Genomic DNA, 15,584 nt, shown 5'->3' with positions numbered 1-15,584 from the left:
CGATAGTATAGCTGCAGCTTTTTAAACAAATCTATCAATCCCCATCTTCCCCAAGGCAAGGGTGTTAATTGACTATAAAAGTCCAGTTTCCGTTTCTAGGCTGGGATTTCTGGGGTCAATCATAGCGACACCAGTTATGTCCATTTTCTGTCCCTCCAATCGGATTCCATCTCTCATATCACATGCATTTGCTTCAAACAAAATGGTGGTGCCCAGTCAAAACAATCTGATCGATAATCATGTGATAATCAAGATATATACTGTAACAAAACAAGTCTTACCCCGCGAAATGTATCAAATAACTTGAGCCCCTTGATCAAAAACATGAAAAGATGTGCGAAACATTTGTCGACGCTCAGGTGACAGTACACATACTTTGCAAATCCTGCAGTCGACCAAAATCTGCACATTGAATCCATATTGTTTAGGAACCGGTTGACCAGTTTCTTACGCGACTTTGATTGGACTATGCATAGACTTGTTAGTTCGGCCAAAATGTAACTCCTGAATCCCAGCCTAGTTCGGGAAGGGTGGAAACTGGACTTTTATCGTCAGTTAACGCCTTTGCCTCGGGAAGATGATCAACCCCTTTGTTAAATTATAATAATAAGAACATATCATTTTTAGACCCAACCATAGTTCTGTGCTAAAACTGTGTATCCCACAGCACAAGACACCCATGCCTGCTTCTTACGGACCTGTGACTGTGCGCCAGGCCCACGTCTTTGCATATCTCGCATAGCGATGCTCTCCCCTCGTTGACCTTGACCCCTGTGCTGTGCATGATGGGATTGGGAAGCTCCACCAGTGTGGCTGAGTGCCTGGGCAGGACACAATATGGGTTACCATGGATACCACAGCACGTAAGCATGCAGACATACAGGTGATGGGATTCCTTGAAATTGGCTAGCTTTATCTTATTGATATTGTTCTAAGTTATGGTTTGCGTTAATACAATTTTGAGCAAAATTTCAGTTACATTCCAACCTGTCAGCATCATGAGAGAGAAAAGACTGAGGTGATGGTCACACATATTTCCAAAATTAACAACACTCCTGAACACAATCTGATTAAAATAAGATCTTAGTTCTTGCATCTGCTAAACAAAGATCTGGCGACATCCCATTTGGGTCATGTCAGAACGACCTTTCATCCGACCAATCAGAGCGTCGCTTACCATATCATGAAAGTGACAGTCGGAATAAAATTTCTAACCATGCAACCTCTAAAACTTGAACACAGGGCATTCCGAATGATAGTTACTGGCTTAACGACTGAATCCATACAATCTAGACCATCTATTAGCCATTCCAGAATGTTCTTTTGTTGAGATTTCAAATTTTTAATCGAGAATTTGTCAAAATATGTTTGAAGTGTAGTCTCCAATTTGAAATTAGTGCCGTAACACGAGAAAAGCTGCCTTCTGATTAGCTAATGTCGACTTCTTGTCAGTCATTCCATTGGCTAGTCAAAGTTTGTGCAAGGTCGGTCTGACGTGACCCGTAATTGGATGTCCTCAGATCTTTGTTTAGTAGTAGCGAGAACTAAGATCTGATTTTAATGAGATTGCACCTCAACATGGTGTTCACATCTGGGTGAATCTTCCAACCCATTAAGATCCTGTCACAACAAAGGGACACAACTCTACAGACCAAAATTATGGCACCCCAATTAAAAATTAATCCAGTCACTTTCCATTACTTTAATCTTACTTTTAAATTAACAACTAATTAACTAATTTAATTAAGAACCCATCACGTGTACGTCTCTTACACAAAAAGCAAATGTGGAAGCTCAGGTGGACAAAGGACAAAACACACTGGCACACATTTAACACATATAGTTCATCTTTCAGTAACCTCACAAAGCTCATCATGCTAATAGTGTAGATGTTGTTGCTATAACTGAACACAGTGTTTCCATGACGACAATGCAAGCTGGCTCTAGCCACCACATGCCCAACCTGTGTCAGTGTAGCTGAACCCTGTGAAGGTCCAGGTTAGAATCAGTCTTCAGCAACCCATGCTTGTTGTAAGAGGCGACTATGCTTGTTGCAAGAGGCGACTAAAGGGATCGGTTGATCAGGCTTGCTGACTTGGTTGATGCATGTCATCGTATCCCAATTGCATAGATCGATGCTCATGATATCAATCACTGGATTGTCTGGTACAGACCACAGTTGTAGCTGGAATATTGCTGAGTGCAGCATTAAACAACAAACAAAAAGAGATCACATGTTGACGGTCAGTAGAATGTTAGGTTCTCGAGGTATTCTTTTATGATGTATATGCCTTCACTATTTCATCCCTGCATGATATACATGAACAGAAATCACAAATTGACATTGATCATATTTGCAGCCTACATTATATACGACGTTGACACCTTGTGTCAGTGATGAAGCCCTGCACCCATCGTGATGAAGCACGCACACCGGCGCTAAGCAACTGCAGGACTAAGTGTGCAGCATTGAGACTTTTGTAATCAATGTTCATGTCTGGGAGTTACGATGGTGGTATCTCTACAATCTCCTTGGGGGCCTGGTACATCTGTGAGTGTACTGAGTGAGTATTGTTTTATGCCGCTTTTAGCAATATTCCAGCAATATCACGACGGGGGACACCAGAAATGGGCTTCATACATTTTACCCATGTCAGGAATCAAACCCGGGTCTTCGGCATGAAGAGCAAATGCTTTAACCACTAGGCTACCCGACCGCCCCGTTGGTTTAAGTAAATGTTGTTTTATGCAAGTCAACAACATCAACAACATCAACAACATGATCAAGGTGGTCTGTACGTACAAAGATCTAACCAGGAATACCAGTGATTATTATTATTAATATTATTATTATGAAAAACGATCCACTCCTTCAGGGTACAACACGCAGTAAAGCACTCCACATCGTTGCCTCATATGACGTGTATGGGTTCCTGGAGACGAATTCAAACCCAGAATTTTAACCCCATTTCTAGACAATAACTTTGCCAGTTCAATAAAAACAATACTTATGATACATGCGGCTTATTCATATTCAATGTTCCACAGATTTAAATATAAAACCTTAATTGATCAAATGATGACGTATTAATCGTCTTCCCCAACAATTTCTTGAATCTTCATGACCTATGATGATCTACAATTACAATTTCCACTGTGAAATGCCTGCATAATCATGATAATAATGATAATCATGATAATCTATGTTGGAATGGTACCCAACACAATCCATCACGATCTAAGTTCACGTTGTTGGAATGTGTGTAAAAGGATTTTTTTTTTAAATGTGAATAAAGTGAAATGTGTTATTAACTTGTGTAACCATGGTAACATGAATAATGAGCGAAGTGATGGAGACGATACCTGAGCAGCTTGAGGCTGGGTTGGTTTCTTGAAGCGGGGATCCTCCCACGATGTCCCCTTGTTGACATGGTCAATGAAAAAGCTGGAAGAAAAACAGAATCACCACACACATCAGCAGTGTTTGACATAATCATAATCTTTAGACTAGTGCCGGGATGATACACTGATGCATCGATGGATTGCGATTTTTTACTTCTCCATACAAACATCATTCACAGTAGCACACGAAGTAAAAAATATCGATTCTGACCTTAAATGTTTGATTTAATAATTGTTCCACTAAACATGCTAAACATTGATCAGCACAGCAAGTAAATAGGGAAAACATAAATATTTTTATTTGTTGTGCAATACTTCACACTGCCAACTGTAGTGAGTGAGTGAGTGAGGTTTTAAGCCGCTTTTAGCAATATTCCAGCAATATCACGGCGGGGGACACCAGAAATGGGCTTCACACATTGTACCCATGTCGGGAATCGAAACCCGGGTCTTCGGCGTGACGAGCGAACGCTTTAACCACTAGGCTACCCGACCACCTACTGCCAACTGTAAATCATCAGTGTGCCAGGTATTTGGCCATCCCGTCTATGAAAAAGATGGCTTTCGCACCACAGGTAAGAGCACATGCAAGTATTGCATATCTGATTGTGAGTAAGGTATCGTGATACTTATCTGATTGCACAGTTGGTGTATCGTCCCAGCCCTACTTCAAACCCAACAAGACAGTCGGCAGGTGACCCATAAATCAAGATTATTTCTGGGTTTCACATCGCATTCAACTACAAACACTGTTGTGTTGAACTATGGTTGTCTCAAAGTGCAAGTTTGGTGCTTATGTATTCCTTCTTTATTCATCATTTTCGGTTGTGTTGATTGGTTGGCTGGTTGGTTTGTTGTTTTACGCCACACTCAGCAATATTCCAGCTATATGACGGCGGTCTGTAAATAATCAAGTCTGGACCAGACAATCCAGTGATTGAAATCATGAGCATCGGTCCAAGCAATTGGGATCGATGACATGCTTCAACCGAGTCAGCGAGCCTGACCACCCGATCCCGTTAGTCGCCTTTTACAACAAGCACAGTCGCCCTTTAGGGTAAGCTTGGGTTGAAGACCTATTCTACCCCGGATCTTCACGGGTCCAGTTGTGTTGAAGCTCCGATAACTTAGTGTACTGACATGCTCATCTTCCCGAGGCAAGGGAGTTGATTGACCATAAAAGTCCAGTTTCCACCCTTGCCGTACTAGACTGGAATTTCTGGGCTTGATCGTAGCGCCACCAGTGGTTAGAACGAGTTGTGTCCCTTCTATGCCTCTCCTATTGACCAATCAGATTCCACATCATATATCGCTAGCATTTGCTTCAAACAAAATGGCGGCACCCAGTCAAGACTATCTGATCAATAATCTGATAATAGAGACCTATATTGTGATAAAAGAGGTCTTACATCGCTCAGTAAATCAAATCACGTGAACACCTTGATTAAAAACACAGTAAGATTTGGAAAATATCTGCTGATGCCGATTTGGCAGAGCACATCCTTTGCAAATCCTGCTATCAACAGAAATCAGATTTCGATTTTACGCTATTTTGACTATGTATAGACTTGTTAGTCCAGCCAAAATATAACTCCATAATACCAGCTTCGTGCGGCAAAGGTTGAAACTGGACTTTTAAAGGGAAGTCACAGACTGTAGTTAGCTATAGGCCAAACTGCATGGAAAATATGCCAGCTCAGGTCAGTAAAATCTATAGGGCTAAATGTAAATACAGGATTAGGCTAATCCTGAATTTAGACCGATAAATTTGCAGATTAGGTAAATAATAGAGCTTATTAATAATTTATTTCATGATTTGTTCGGGCTGTTGTGATATGGACAATAGCCTTTTTATCTTTCACCATTTATCAAAACCATTAGTAGGTTAGCATGACACATACGTCGTTCGAGTTGGTGGAATTTCGCAATCAACGCAACCTTTCGAAAAATATCTGTGCAATTTCCGGTAATTTATCTGCATAAATTTGCTGCAGTGTTTGTAACATGATGTGCAAACAACCTATGACCATATAGATAAATTAAATAGGACTATGAAGCAAGGAATTCAACGTGCGACAACGTACTATGCTCTCTGGTTCGGATCCCAACGAGCTTCCCATCCTGTTGGTAGAGGTGGATACCAAGACGTCGCCATTTTGGATGTTTATGCGTCTGACCTCAGATGATTAGAGTGACCTCCCTTTGAAAAATAGTTCGAGAAATAGAAGTGTGAATAAAATCCCCACACTCCGTCGCAGTGGTGACTCAGCATAACGCCACTGCCACAGGCTAATTTGCATATCACGTGACCTGACTTTTGTCTTGTTTGTAAACAAACGCGTTTTTTTCAGAAATCAGTATAGAACAGACTAATGCAAGTATTTGGGGGCGCTTTACATATTGTTTTGCATAACTATATAGATATGCTACTACAACTGCGACAGTGAGTTGCATGACAATATATATTTATGCATCAAAGTGACCGTGTTGCTAGCTCTCCGTTTGCCTTCGATGACAGCACGTGGAGCCCTACAACCAATGTAAACATAGGATAACTACGCAAAAACAAGTAGATTTTTACGTATTAGCATACTTTCTCAATGAAAGTTAACCATTCTTTAAAATTTGTTTATGAAAATGTGTAGACTTGTCAAACATGAAACGAATGAAAAGCATATGCAATATCTTGAATGGACTGTGAAAGATGTGACGAATCGTCACATGGCGCTGGCCTGTGGCAGAGGTACTATGCTTGCTGGCTGCCGGCCGCATGGAACTCTGGGTAGGAGAGTGGAAAATCCCCGGGCTTTTACCTTGTTCTTCTCGATAACGTTCATACCTTGACAATAATGACCTGTGTTTCACTGTTGTCCCAATATTTCAGCATGGAGGTCCATTAAGAACGATAGAAGTGATCGCGAAGTAACTAGGACATATGCTTTCAGAATGTCGAAGATGACGGGCATTCGGTATCAACGGTATACCTTCAAGTTATAAAAAACTACTCATTCACTTCAATGTACGGACATTGTTTAATGACACAACTTGACTATTTGTAAGAAAAAAATATAAAAATAGAATAAGTTTATGAATGATACTCCGCTAAAACTCAGTTTACTAAGGTTGGCGAAATGAAGAGATTTCATTTTCGGAGGCAATCATCTTCCTCCCACTTTTGACATGATCAAGAAATAAATCTTGAAAAAGCAAAATGGTTAATTTAAAACGGAGAGGATCCTCTATAAGCGAAAGCCACGGATACCACATTTAAAGGGGCACTGATCTAAAGAAATTCCCCGGGACTGGTTGTTGCCTTTGTTATTGTTTTTTCCCGTGAGTACCCGGATGATATAGCAGAAACCTATAGACTAGTTCGCAACCTGTGCTGCGCAATTCGTAAGCGCATGTGTCACTTTTATTGATAGTATAACATGTATAAGGGCGTATGGTCACATCTATCAACAAAATGAAATACAGTTTTGGAAATTATAAGGAAATGTAGGTATCTTTGTGGGTAGCATCGGTAATGGTGACGAACTTTTGATAAGTCACTTGCTTGGTAATTGTGCGATTTTCGTTTACACTATTTAGACTTGCAACACAAAATAAATATTTCTCCTGAGCATTGCTTATTTGATCGTGTTTATATTTATTACAGCCAAAATGTGCAAAATTTTCACTTAGGAAATTCATTAAAAGCCTGAATATTCAGTTATTTTACAAATTGACTGGAAAATATGTCCATCTGTATTATTATGATAACGAATTCCAAACATTTATTATGTTTAATATCATCACCAAGAGACTGAAATGTAACGATGAAAAGTATATTCTATATTGTTTGGCTTCTAATCCTACATAATAATCTGTTGTGATGTTTATAGGCCTTTTTGATCGTCTTAATCAGTTTTAGTCAATCTGTTAAAGAAATGGGCAGATTTTTCAGTCAAAATGACTGAAATATTTACACATTTTATAAATTGCCTGAGAGAATCACATTCTACAAATTGACTGTAATATATACACGCTTATAAAGGAAAAGACTTGTGAAAACGACTATCACGCATCGAAGAATTTCCCAACCAAGACGTAGAGGAACAGTAATGAATCTGTCCAGTGCTACAGCAAATGAAGGAAAACAAAACGCAGATATCATAATTACAACCTACCAAATTTATTAAGCCCTGCTATTTGACATCCGGGAGGTTTCATCAGACGTCTGGGAGTTTTAAAATACAGTGCAGTCAATAAAACATGTCTTTCTCAGTTTGATAAGATCGTGAGAATATCCGGGTGCGTCCGGAAACGTCCGGGAGGTTATATCAGACGTCCGGGAGTTTAAAAATACAATGCAGTCAATAAAACATGTCTTTCTCAGTTTGGTAAGATCGTGAGAATATCCGGGTGCGTCCGGAAACGTCCGGGAGGTTTCATCAGACGTCCGGAAACGTCCGGAAACGTCCGAAAACGTCCGGGAGGTTTCATCTGACGTCCGGAAACGTCCGGGAGGTTTCATCAGACGTCCGGGAGTATAAAAGTACAGTGCAGTCAATAAAACATGTCTTTCTCAGTTTGGTAAGATCGTGAGAATATCAACTGGCGTACAAATAAAAAGAACTCACAGCAAAATAAAAACAAACAAAAATGAGTACAAGTAACAGGGTAAAAAATATTTAATATGCCGTAAAGGTTTTGTTCTTTATCCAACAAGGCGGACGTATAAGTAATTACAGACAATGTAAAAAATGTTTGTTTGTTTGTTGTTTAACGCACATTCAGCTATATGACGGCGGTCTGTAAATAATCGTGTCTGGACCAGACAATCCAGAGTTTGACATCATGAGCATCGACCCACGCAATTGGGATACGATAGCATGCATCAACCAAGTCAGCGAGCGTGACCACCCGATCCCGTTAGGCGCCTCTTACGACAAGCATGTATATTCCATCTGTCGAGATTACGGAAAGTAGCAAAGACAATGGATGCCCACACAGAGAGAGTGATACAGGTGCCTTACTTGCTCAATAGAATTGACAAATCAGAAAGTTTGAAAACTTTTTTATGACACTTATGGTAATTGTTCAAATATCTGACAATTCTTCTCTTTACGAAAATACACCACATGGACACTATAGCACTCCCGTCACACACGAATGTTCATAAAATTATTGTTTACTTTGAACTTATTTTTAATTCAGGGTACGAGGGTATCTCGATGATGACGCTCGATTTGTTAACACTATGACACGATGTTCGTGGAGTTACCAGGATGGTAGAAAGTCGCTTTCGGATTTCCCCCCACGTTGAGACCGCCTCCGCGGTCTAGTGGTAGAGCGTCCCCCGGAGGGCGGAAGGTCCGGGGTTCCATCCCCTGCCGCGTCATGCCAGTTATATCAATCACGGCGTGTCAGCTTAATGTGGGAGGAAAGCCCGAAGCGATACGGGTCTTAGACGTTTACCACTTCGGTGAAACCCACGAGTATGCTGCTGACAAACCGTGATTCGAACCCACAATCATAGGCGGTCCCCCCCCCCCCCCCACACACACACACACACTTTGAACTGACAGGCCCTGACGTGACAGGTAAGGGGCGTGCAACCACCTACTGACAAAGTGTTGTGAAAAAGGTGTTTGACTGACATAGTCGGGGATCCCCCGAATTCCCCCGAAAACCCTGACACTAACAGAAGCAGTTAGGTCAAGCATGACAGTTTAACATGTCATTTCGTGTCAGTGTGAAAGGAAAGCCCGAAGTGATGCAGGACACAGACGTTTACCACTTTGGTGAAACCCATGATCACGTGTAGGTGCTGATAAACCTTGAAACATAGTCGGAGCGAACCTGGATTCGAACCCACGATAATATGTTTCTGCACAGAGAAGTGCGGCGCATTAGGCGACTGGGCCACCCGTGCCCCCGGTGGGTGCAATAGCTCAGCCATCCCAAAGAGGGGACACAAGGAATAGACCTCATACATTGTAACACGTGGGAAATCAAACCCATACCAGTGAGTGAGTGAGGTTTTACGCCACTTTTTGCAAAAACCAGCAATATCACGACGGGGCACCAGAAATTGACATAGTTGGGGATTCCCCCGAAAACCCTGACACTAACAGAAGCTGTTAACCCTCTGACACGGTTGACATGTCATTTCATGTCAGTGGGAGGAAGGTGATTGTGCGTATGACAGCCTTCTGCTGAAGTATATTTTGATTCTACATATAATTTTATTCTCGGAATTCATGCAATGACTGATAGAGATTCTTTAACAGTTTAATAAAATATACCATTAACTAACAGTTAATACAGTGCGGTAGAGGCTGTGGATGTGAGTGAGTGAGTGAGTGAGTATGGTTGATTTAATATGCCTCACACTTTGTGTACCACGTGGGAAATCAAACCCATACCAGAGATTGATTGACTGATTGAGTGATTGAGTGAGTGAGTGAGGTTTTACGCCGCTTTTAGCAATATTCCAGCAATATCACGGCGGGGGACACCAGAAATGGACTTCACACATTGTACCATGTCGGGAATCGAACCCGGGTTGCTTTTAGGCGTGACCAGCGAACGCTTTAACCACTAGACTACCCGACCACCCCCATACCAGAGAAAGGACCCTTTTCAGTTTATATACAGTGAGGGGTTTGGTAGTAAAGTAGCTTCAAAATTAAACTGTATCGTACAAATAAATCGATTTGCATGTACATCATCATGTATCTGTGTCATGATAATGATAATAATTGAAATATTACGATAAACCTTTCTAGTTTGGTTGAAGGGTAGCTCGATACAGAGAGGAACTCGGATAAACCGGGACCCGTTACATCTTTTCAGTGAGCGTGTGTAACGTCGTTTGAACGGTATATCTCGCAGTGTCTGCTTGATGTGGGAGCAAAGCCCGAAGTGATGCTGGTCTTAGACGTTTACCACTTACGTGAAACCAACGAACATGCCTTTCTCGCCCGGAGAATCACTTAGATAACAGAATGTGGAAATTCTGTAAAAATCAGGCTTATGGTTTAAAACCAAAAAATATATCTGGTTTTGTATCTGTACTGAAAAAAATATCTGACCTCGATACAAAATATCAGCCCCCGTAGGTATAGCGACTACTTTAGTGTGTTATGTGGCGTTAGAAACTGTTGCGATTGTATTTGTAGAAAATGTCAGTGGCCAACAACGGGCGTTAGGTGAACAATTGATTTGCCTTTGCATGTGTTTGTGATGGTGCCACCGGTGGGGCAGTATATGCTCACCTTTTCGCGAACATTTGGTATCATAACTATTTGGTACTGATTCATAAACACATGCTTATGATTTAGTCGGAATCGTACAACGAACTCTGCTTTGAGCAGATTAATAAAAATTCTGGAAATAGTCAAGCTTGTTGCTTTAATTTAACTTATCGACACACATTCATGCACATCACACAGTTTCATATTACAGGGTCCCGGGTTTCCTCTGCAGCCTTATACAGCAAACAAACAAACAAACAAACAAACAAACACATGCGGAATATGATCTAATGTTATAATCACTATATAAACATCACACCAAATGAAGGAAGATTAACACACACAAAAACAACACTTTCGTTATCGCAAATTTAAACTGCAGTGATTTTATTCGGAGACTTGTACAAAGTCTATCGAACCAGGAAGTAAATTTAAGCCCCCTCGTCACAGGACCGCGGACTGTGCACACACTGCCGAGTGTGGCTTGTTCAGCAGGTCTGTCTGTGTTTGGTGACCCGTTTCATTGTAGCGCTGACAAAACATAGTCATGACGAAGCTGTGCGTTCATAAAAGGAGGACCATTGTACTGTCAGCGTGGTGCTGTTGAGGTAAGTAAACCCCTGTAGGAAGACTCGCGCGGGTGACTTGCAAATGTGTTAACTGAATTCGTCAGTGAAATACTCGGCGTTTTCCGATACCGAACTTGCGCAACACCAGCCTGTATTAAATCACAAGACCATGTAACAAAAAATAACAAACAAAACTCGCAGTCGAGGAAAACTCGCAGCCTTCGGCCTCGTCTGCGAGTTTGTTTATTATCAATAACATGATCCTGTGATTAAGTTGAGAAAGTTGTTCGTACATTCTAAGTGAACTTTGTAACTTCTAAATGACGACATAGGTATATATATAACATACTCGGAGCCTGAAACTTCTCAAGCAAATAGATGAAATCCGTTTACAGTGGATGGTGTGTTTATAGACTGCATTCGTCTCCATCGCCCACGATGGACGCGGTGACCGTCTAACAGTTGATGATGTTCATTGTGTGGATGTACCTATGCTGTGTTTTCGTCGTTACTGATGTTGCTGTGACTGGCTAACGGATACTGTGACTCGAGGGGGTGGGTGGGTGGGGAGGGCGTTGTCATGATGACAGTTTATATAACAAGTGGAATATAGTCGGAACGGTAAATACAAGAGTGCAACGCTTTACTTCAAGATACAGTTACTGTCACTTTACTGACGTCGGTGCTACCAATGGGCGGTTTATCGAGTCTAGACCAGCACAGAGACCGGAATTCGGCCCCAAGTCTGCAGTTCCAAAATGTCAGCAAAAAATCCCAAATGGGAAACCTCCCAATTAAGAATAACATAAGTATAATAATATGATTTCACTAATGTGATTAGACTAAAATCTAGTCTCTGAAATGAACATATCGTACATAAAAAAACAGTTGTTTAGTTATCTTAATAAAAATATAATAAAAAGGAGCCCAGTGACTCTCTTCATTAGACTAAAATCTAGTCTCTGAAATGAACATATCGTACATAAAAAAACCAGTTGTTTAGTCATTCGAATAAAAATATAATAAAAAGGAGCCCAGTGACTCTCTTCATTTTCAGAGTGATCTAGACTTGCCAAACATTATAGACTTGCATGGGCTGTATTTGATATATATTTGTATCAGGGTCTGTAAGACAGACTATAATGTGATGGTTGAGGTGATTTGTATTTCCACAATAACAAGGCAGATTGAATCAGACGATTTAATGCCTATTTTACATTATTACATTGAATGTAACTTTATGTCAGAATAATCTTAAGTGAGAGCTATAAACAAATTCCAGTTTGGAAAAAAATATCAATTCTAGAATTCCCTGGGATGGATATGTTTAGACAAAAAGCAAAACGGCCCATAGTTCATTTGAAAAATATATTGTTTTAAGTCACATGTCCAGCGTGTTGTGAAGTGATATTCGAAATTCGTTTGCCTCTGTGTACAGTAATGTATATTTCGCGTTGCAGAAGAGATGATATATTGATATATTGATACATAAACAGTAGAAGACTCTCCTATGGTTCATATTTACCATGTTTGGAAACGAATAGGGGTTAAATGTCTTCGAATGCAGAAAAAAAAAGAAGTTTTTATCACCAACATTTTGGAAAACCACAAATACCCAAAGCCACTGCTTAACCATCTTTGTCTCACATACGATGCCCAACTGACTTTATCATTATCATCTAATACTTTAAGCATAACATAACTTTGGACGGGGTATTGACTTGCATTCACTTGCAAAAGTTTAATCCAATACATGTACTTAAAACCCTTATTTGAGTATTTATAAAAAATACTGGTAGTTGTGTTGTAACAACAGCATTAACAACAGGCGAGGTTCAAGAGAGTTTAACGTCGCGTTTAAGATAATTTCGATTTTATAGCGACGAGCATGCACGTTCGTGTCTATTTGTACTCATCCGGTTCACAGCGCGCTAGCCCACTGATATACCTTGCTGCAGTTTAGCATGGATAACCCACTAAGACACAGTATACTGACTGAGCCGACCAGTCCTTGTTTGGTAAAACCCACGATCACGTGTAGGTGCTGACAAACCTAGAAACATAGTCTGAGCGAACCAGGATTCGAACCAACATTAGGCGACTGGGCCACCCGTGCCCCCCCCCCCCCCCCCCCCCCCCCCCCCCCCCCCCCCAATAGCGCAGACATCACAGAGAGGGGACACAAGGAATATGCCTCACACCACGTGGGAAATCAAACCCATACGAGAGAGAATGATTGATTGATTGAGTGAGTGAGGTTTTACGCCGCTTTTAGCAATTTTCCAGCAATATCAGGGCGGGGGACACCAGAAATATCCCCAAAATGCCGAGCGCCAGGCAGGATAACAACAAGTACCATCATTTATAGTCGTTTGGGGATCGAACGACCGATCTTCCGCTCACCGGGTATACACACAATCCACTACACCACGGAGGCGGTAATAATAATAATAATAATAATAATAATAATAATAATAATAATAATAATAATTTTAGTAGTGGTAGTAGTAGTAGTAGTGGTAGTGGTAGTAGTTACCCATGTAGATCTGGGTTAAACAACAAACAAACAAACATTAGGATTATGTAACCCTTTCCAATTCTTCAAGTCAGTTGTGAGTTAGAGTTAGCTATTATGCTGGATAAATCATGTTTCGCAGATTGAAACATCACTTACGCATGTGCAGTTGATTGTTTATGTTTTGTGTGTATTTGTTCAACGTTATGCTCGAGGTGAACAAAACAATGTTCGAGGGTATGTCGCTTTTCGTTCAGCTGGATGTGTTCGAGGTGGTACTGCTCGCTCATACATTATCTCACGCCGTATAATCCGAACACCCGATTTGGAGAAGGAAACGAATCAGTATTACATGAAATTAAGAAGGCTTGAGATCAAACACTTTCCTGAACACGTATAAATAATAGTAATTGATTTGCAGCTTTTGTTCAGATAATGCCTGATTTTCAAGTATAAATCACAATCTAACACTGATGTCATATGATTCGTTTCCTTCAGCTCGTGTGACATGCGGACATAGTTGTATATTTATTGACTGAACAACATGCGCAACAGGCTGTCCCCCCTGTCAATACAGCCATTGAACGACGTGAAGGAAATGGTGTCAGTTTGTCAGGGCACCGTGGACTACTTCCCTGTTAAAACAATTGAACAATGAATCTTGATAAAATAGAATGTCCGGTGGTGCTTTATTAGTCTGTGATGCGCATGCTTGTGCATGGGCGGATACAGCTTTTTTTAAAAAGGGGGGGGGGGGGGGGGGGGGGGGGGGTGGTGTGCACAATTAAGATCTATTTATTGTCTTTGGTGGTAATTTATACAGAAATAAAGATTTTTTTCGAAATAAAAAAAGGGGGGGGGGGGGGGGGGGGGTGCGCACCCCCGCACCCCCCTCTGTATCCGCCCATGTTGTGTATTAAAAAATGCCCCAGTCTCTTCAAGGGGCATTTTGAATAATTATCCCGCATACCCAAGGCACCGGGCTGAACGATGACAGGGTTCCTTACTAAAGCATTTCTCTCAGACTGTCCAATATATTCATGGTGAAATTTTGCATACATATGAAGCAAGGCCTGGACAGGAGTCCGCATACGATATCATTACTCACACAGCCCTGTGTGCTTAGAATACCTGGCAATGAACTGTGCACAGCTAGCATAGGCGTACCCCCCCCCCCCCCCTCCCCCCCCCCCACACACACACACCTTATGAAAACCAATTGTGGTGTGTTGTAGTCAGTAACATTACCAATTAACTGAGAGTGGATTTTTATTTTTTGGACCCCTCCCTATTAAAAATGGTGAAGCTGCCATTGGACTGTACACGCCATCTCGTTGAATAAACGCCATAAGTGCCTCCTCGTCACGGCACGAAGAAGTTTCGCGAGTGAAGATCATATTCTAAGAAACTTGAACACATTTCCCGAGTTCCAAGAATACGGATGTAGACATGGAGAATCTAGGCCAGCATCACACGAGCAAGTCCACTTCCGGGACCGATCCGTTAAGAACACAATTTATTCCACAAAATACTGAAACAGAATATTGCCTCCCCTAAAATCCCAATGATTGAACAAAATATGACTTCTGCATCTTCAAGGTGGCAATTCAGAACATATGTTTACAGAGTCAAAACAGCACTGTGAGAGTATTTAAGATCATAGCAGTACTGTTTCAGCAGAAAAGGCTGATCACTGGCCATAAATTAAATAGATCTTTCAATATGGCTGCCGTGGCGGCCATATTGTAACTCAGATTCAATCGTCTTGAACAAATTCAGATGCCATCTTTGATGGGAATTAAGCATGTGAACTTTCTCCCTCATTGGTAAAGTAGTTTCTGAGTGAAGATGATTGTC

At 41.1% G+C, this 15,584-nt stretch overlaps 2 protein-coding genes and 1 long non-coding RNA gene across 9 annotated transcripts in view; 2 read left to right on the top strand and 1 right to left on the bottom strand.

Annotated features, from left to right (window-relative positions):
- The window catches only part of LOC125376854, a 29,964-nt gene extending 20,066 nt beyond the window's left edge, over nucleotides 1-9,898 (top strand). Inside the window, exons 2-3 of the long non-coding RNA XR_007219343.1 lie at nucleotides 9,743-9,758; nucleotides 9,856-9,898. This is a non-coding gene — a long non-coding RNA (uncharacterized LOC125376854). The remainder of the gene's footprint in view (nucleotides 1-9,742; nucleotides 9,759-9,855) is intronic.
- LOC124122361 overlaps nucleotides 1-15,584 on the bottom strand; it is a 48,166-nt gene that overhangs the window by 23,086 nt on the left and 9,496 nt on the right. For 3 of the 7 annotated variants that reach the window (XM_046485402.2, XM_046485401.2, XM_046485404.2), the window contains exons 2-3: nucleotides 3,364-3,445; nucleotides 699-821 (exon numbers count right to left, since the gene is read on the bottom strand). In XM_046485402.2, the coding sequence (XP_046341358.2) occupies nucleotides 699-821; nucleotides 3,364-3,445 (205 nt within the window). Of the gene's footprint in view, nucleotides 1-698; nucleotides 822-3,363; nucleotides 3,446-5,486; nucleotides 5,603-15,584 lie in introns of all 7 variants that reach the window. The other 4 variants (XM_046485406.2, XM_046485405.2, XM_046485403.2 and 1 more) reach the window with 3 other exon arrangements.
- Nucleotides 11,095-15,584, top strand: part of LOC124122360 — a 52,709-nt gene continuing 48,219 nt past the window's right edge. Inside the window, exon 1 of the mRNA XM_048389263.1 lies at nucleotides 11,095-11,251. The gene's annotated coding sequence lies outside the window, so the exon portion shown is untranslated. The remainder of the gene's footprint in view (nucleotides 11,252-15,584) is intronic.

This window comes from Haliotis rufescens, unplaced genomic scaffold (genome assembly GCF_023055435.1).
Source record: "Haliotis rufescens isolate VD_foot unplaced genomic scaffold, xgHalRufe1.0.p SCAF_8, whole genome shotgun sequence".
Classification (NCBI taxonomy): Eukaryota; Metazoa; Mollusca; class Gastropoda; order Lepetellida; family Haliotidae; genus Haliotis; species Haliotis rufescens.
This window is presented reverse-complemented; position numbering and strand designations above follow the sequence as displayed.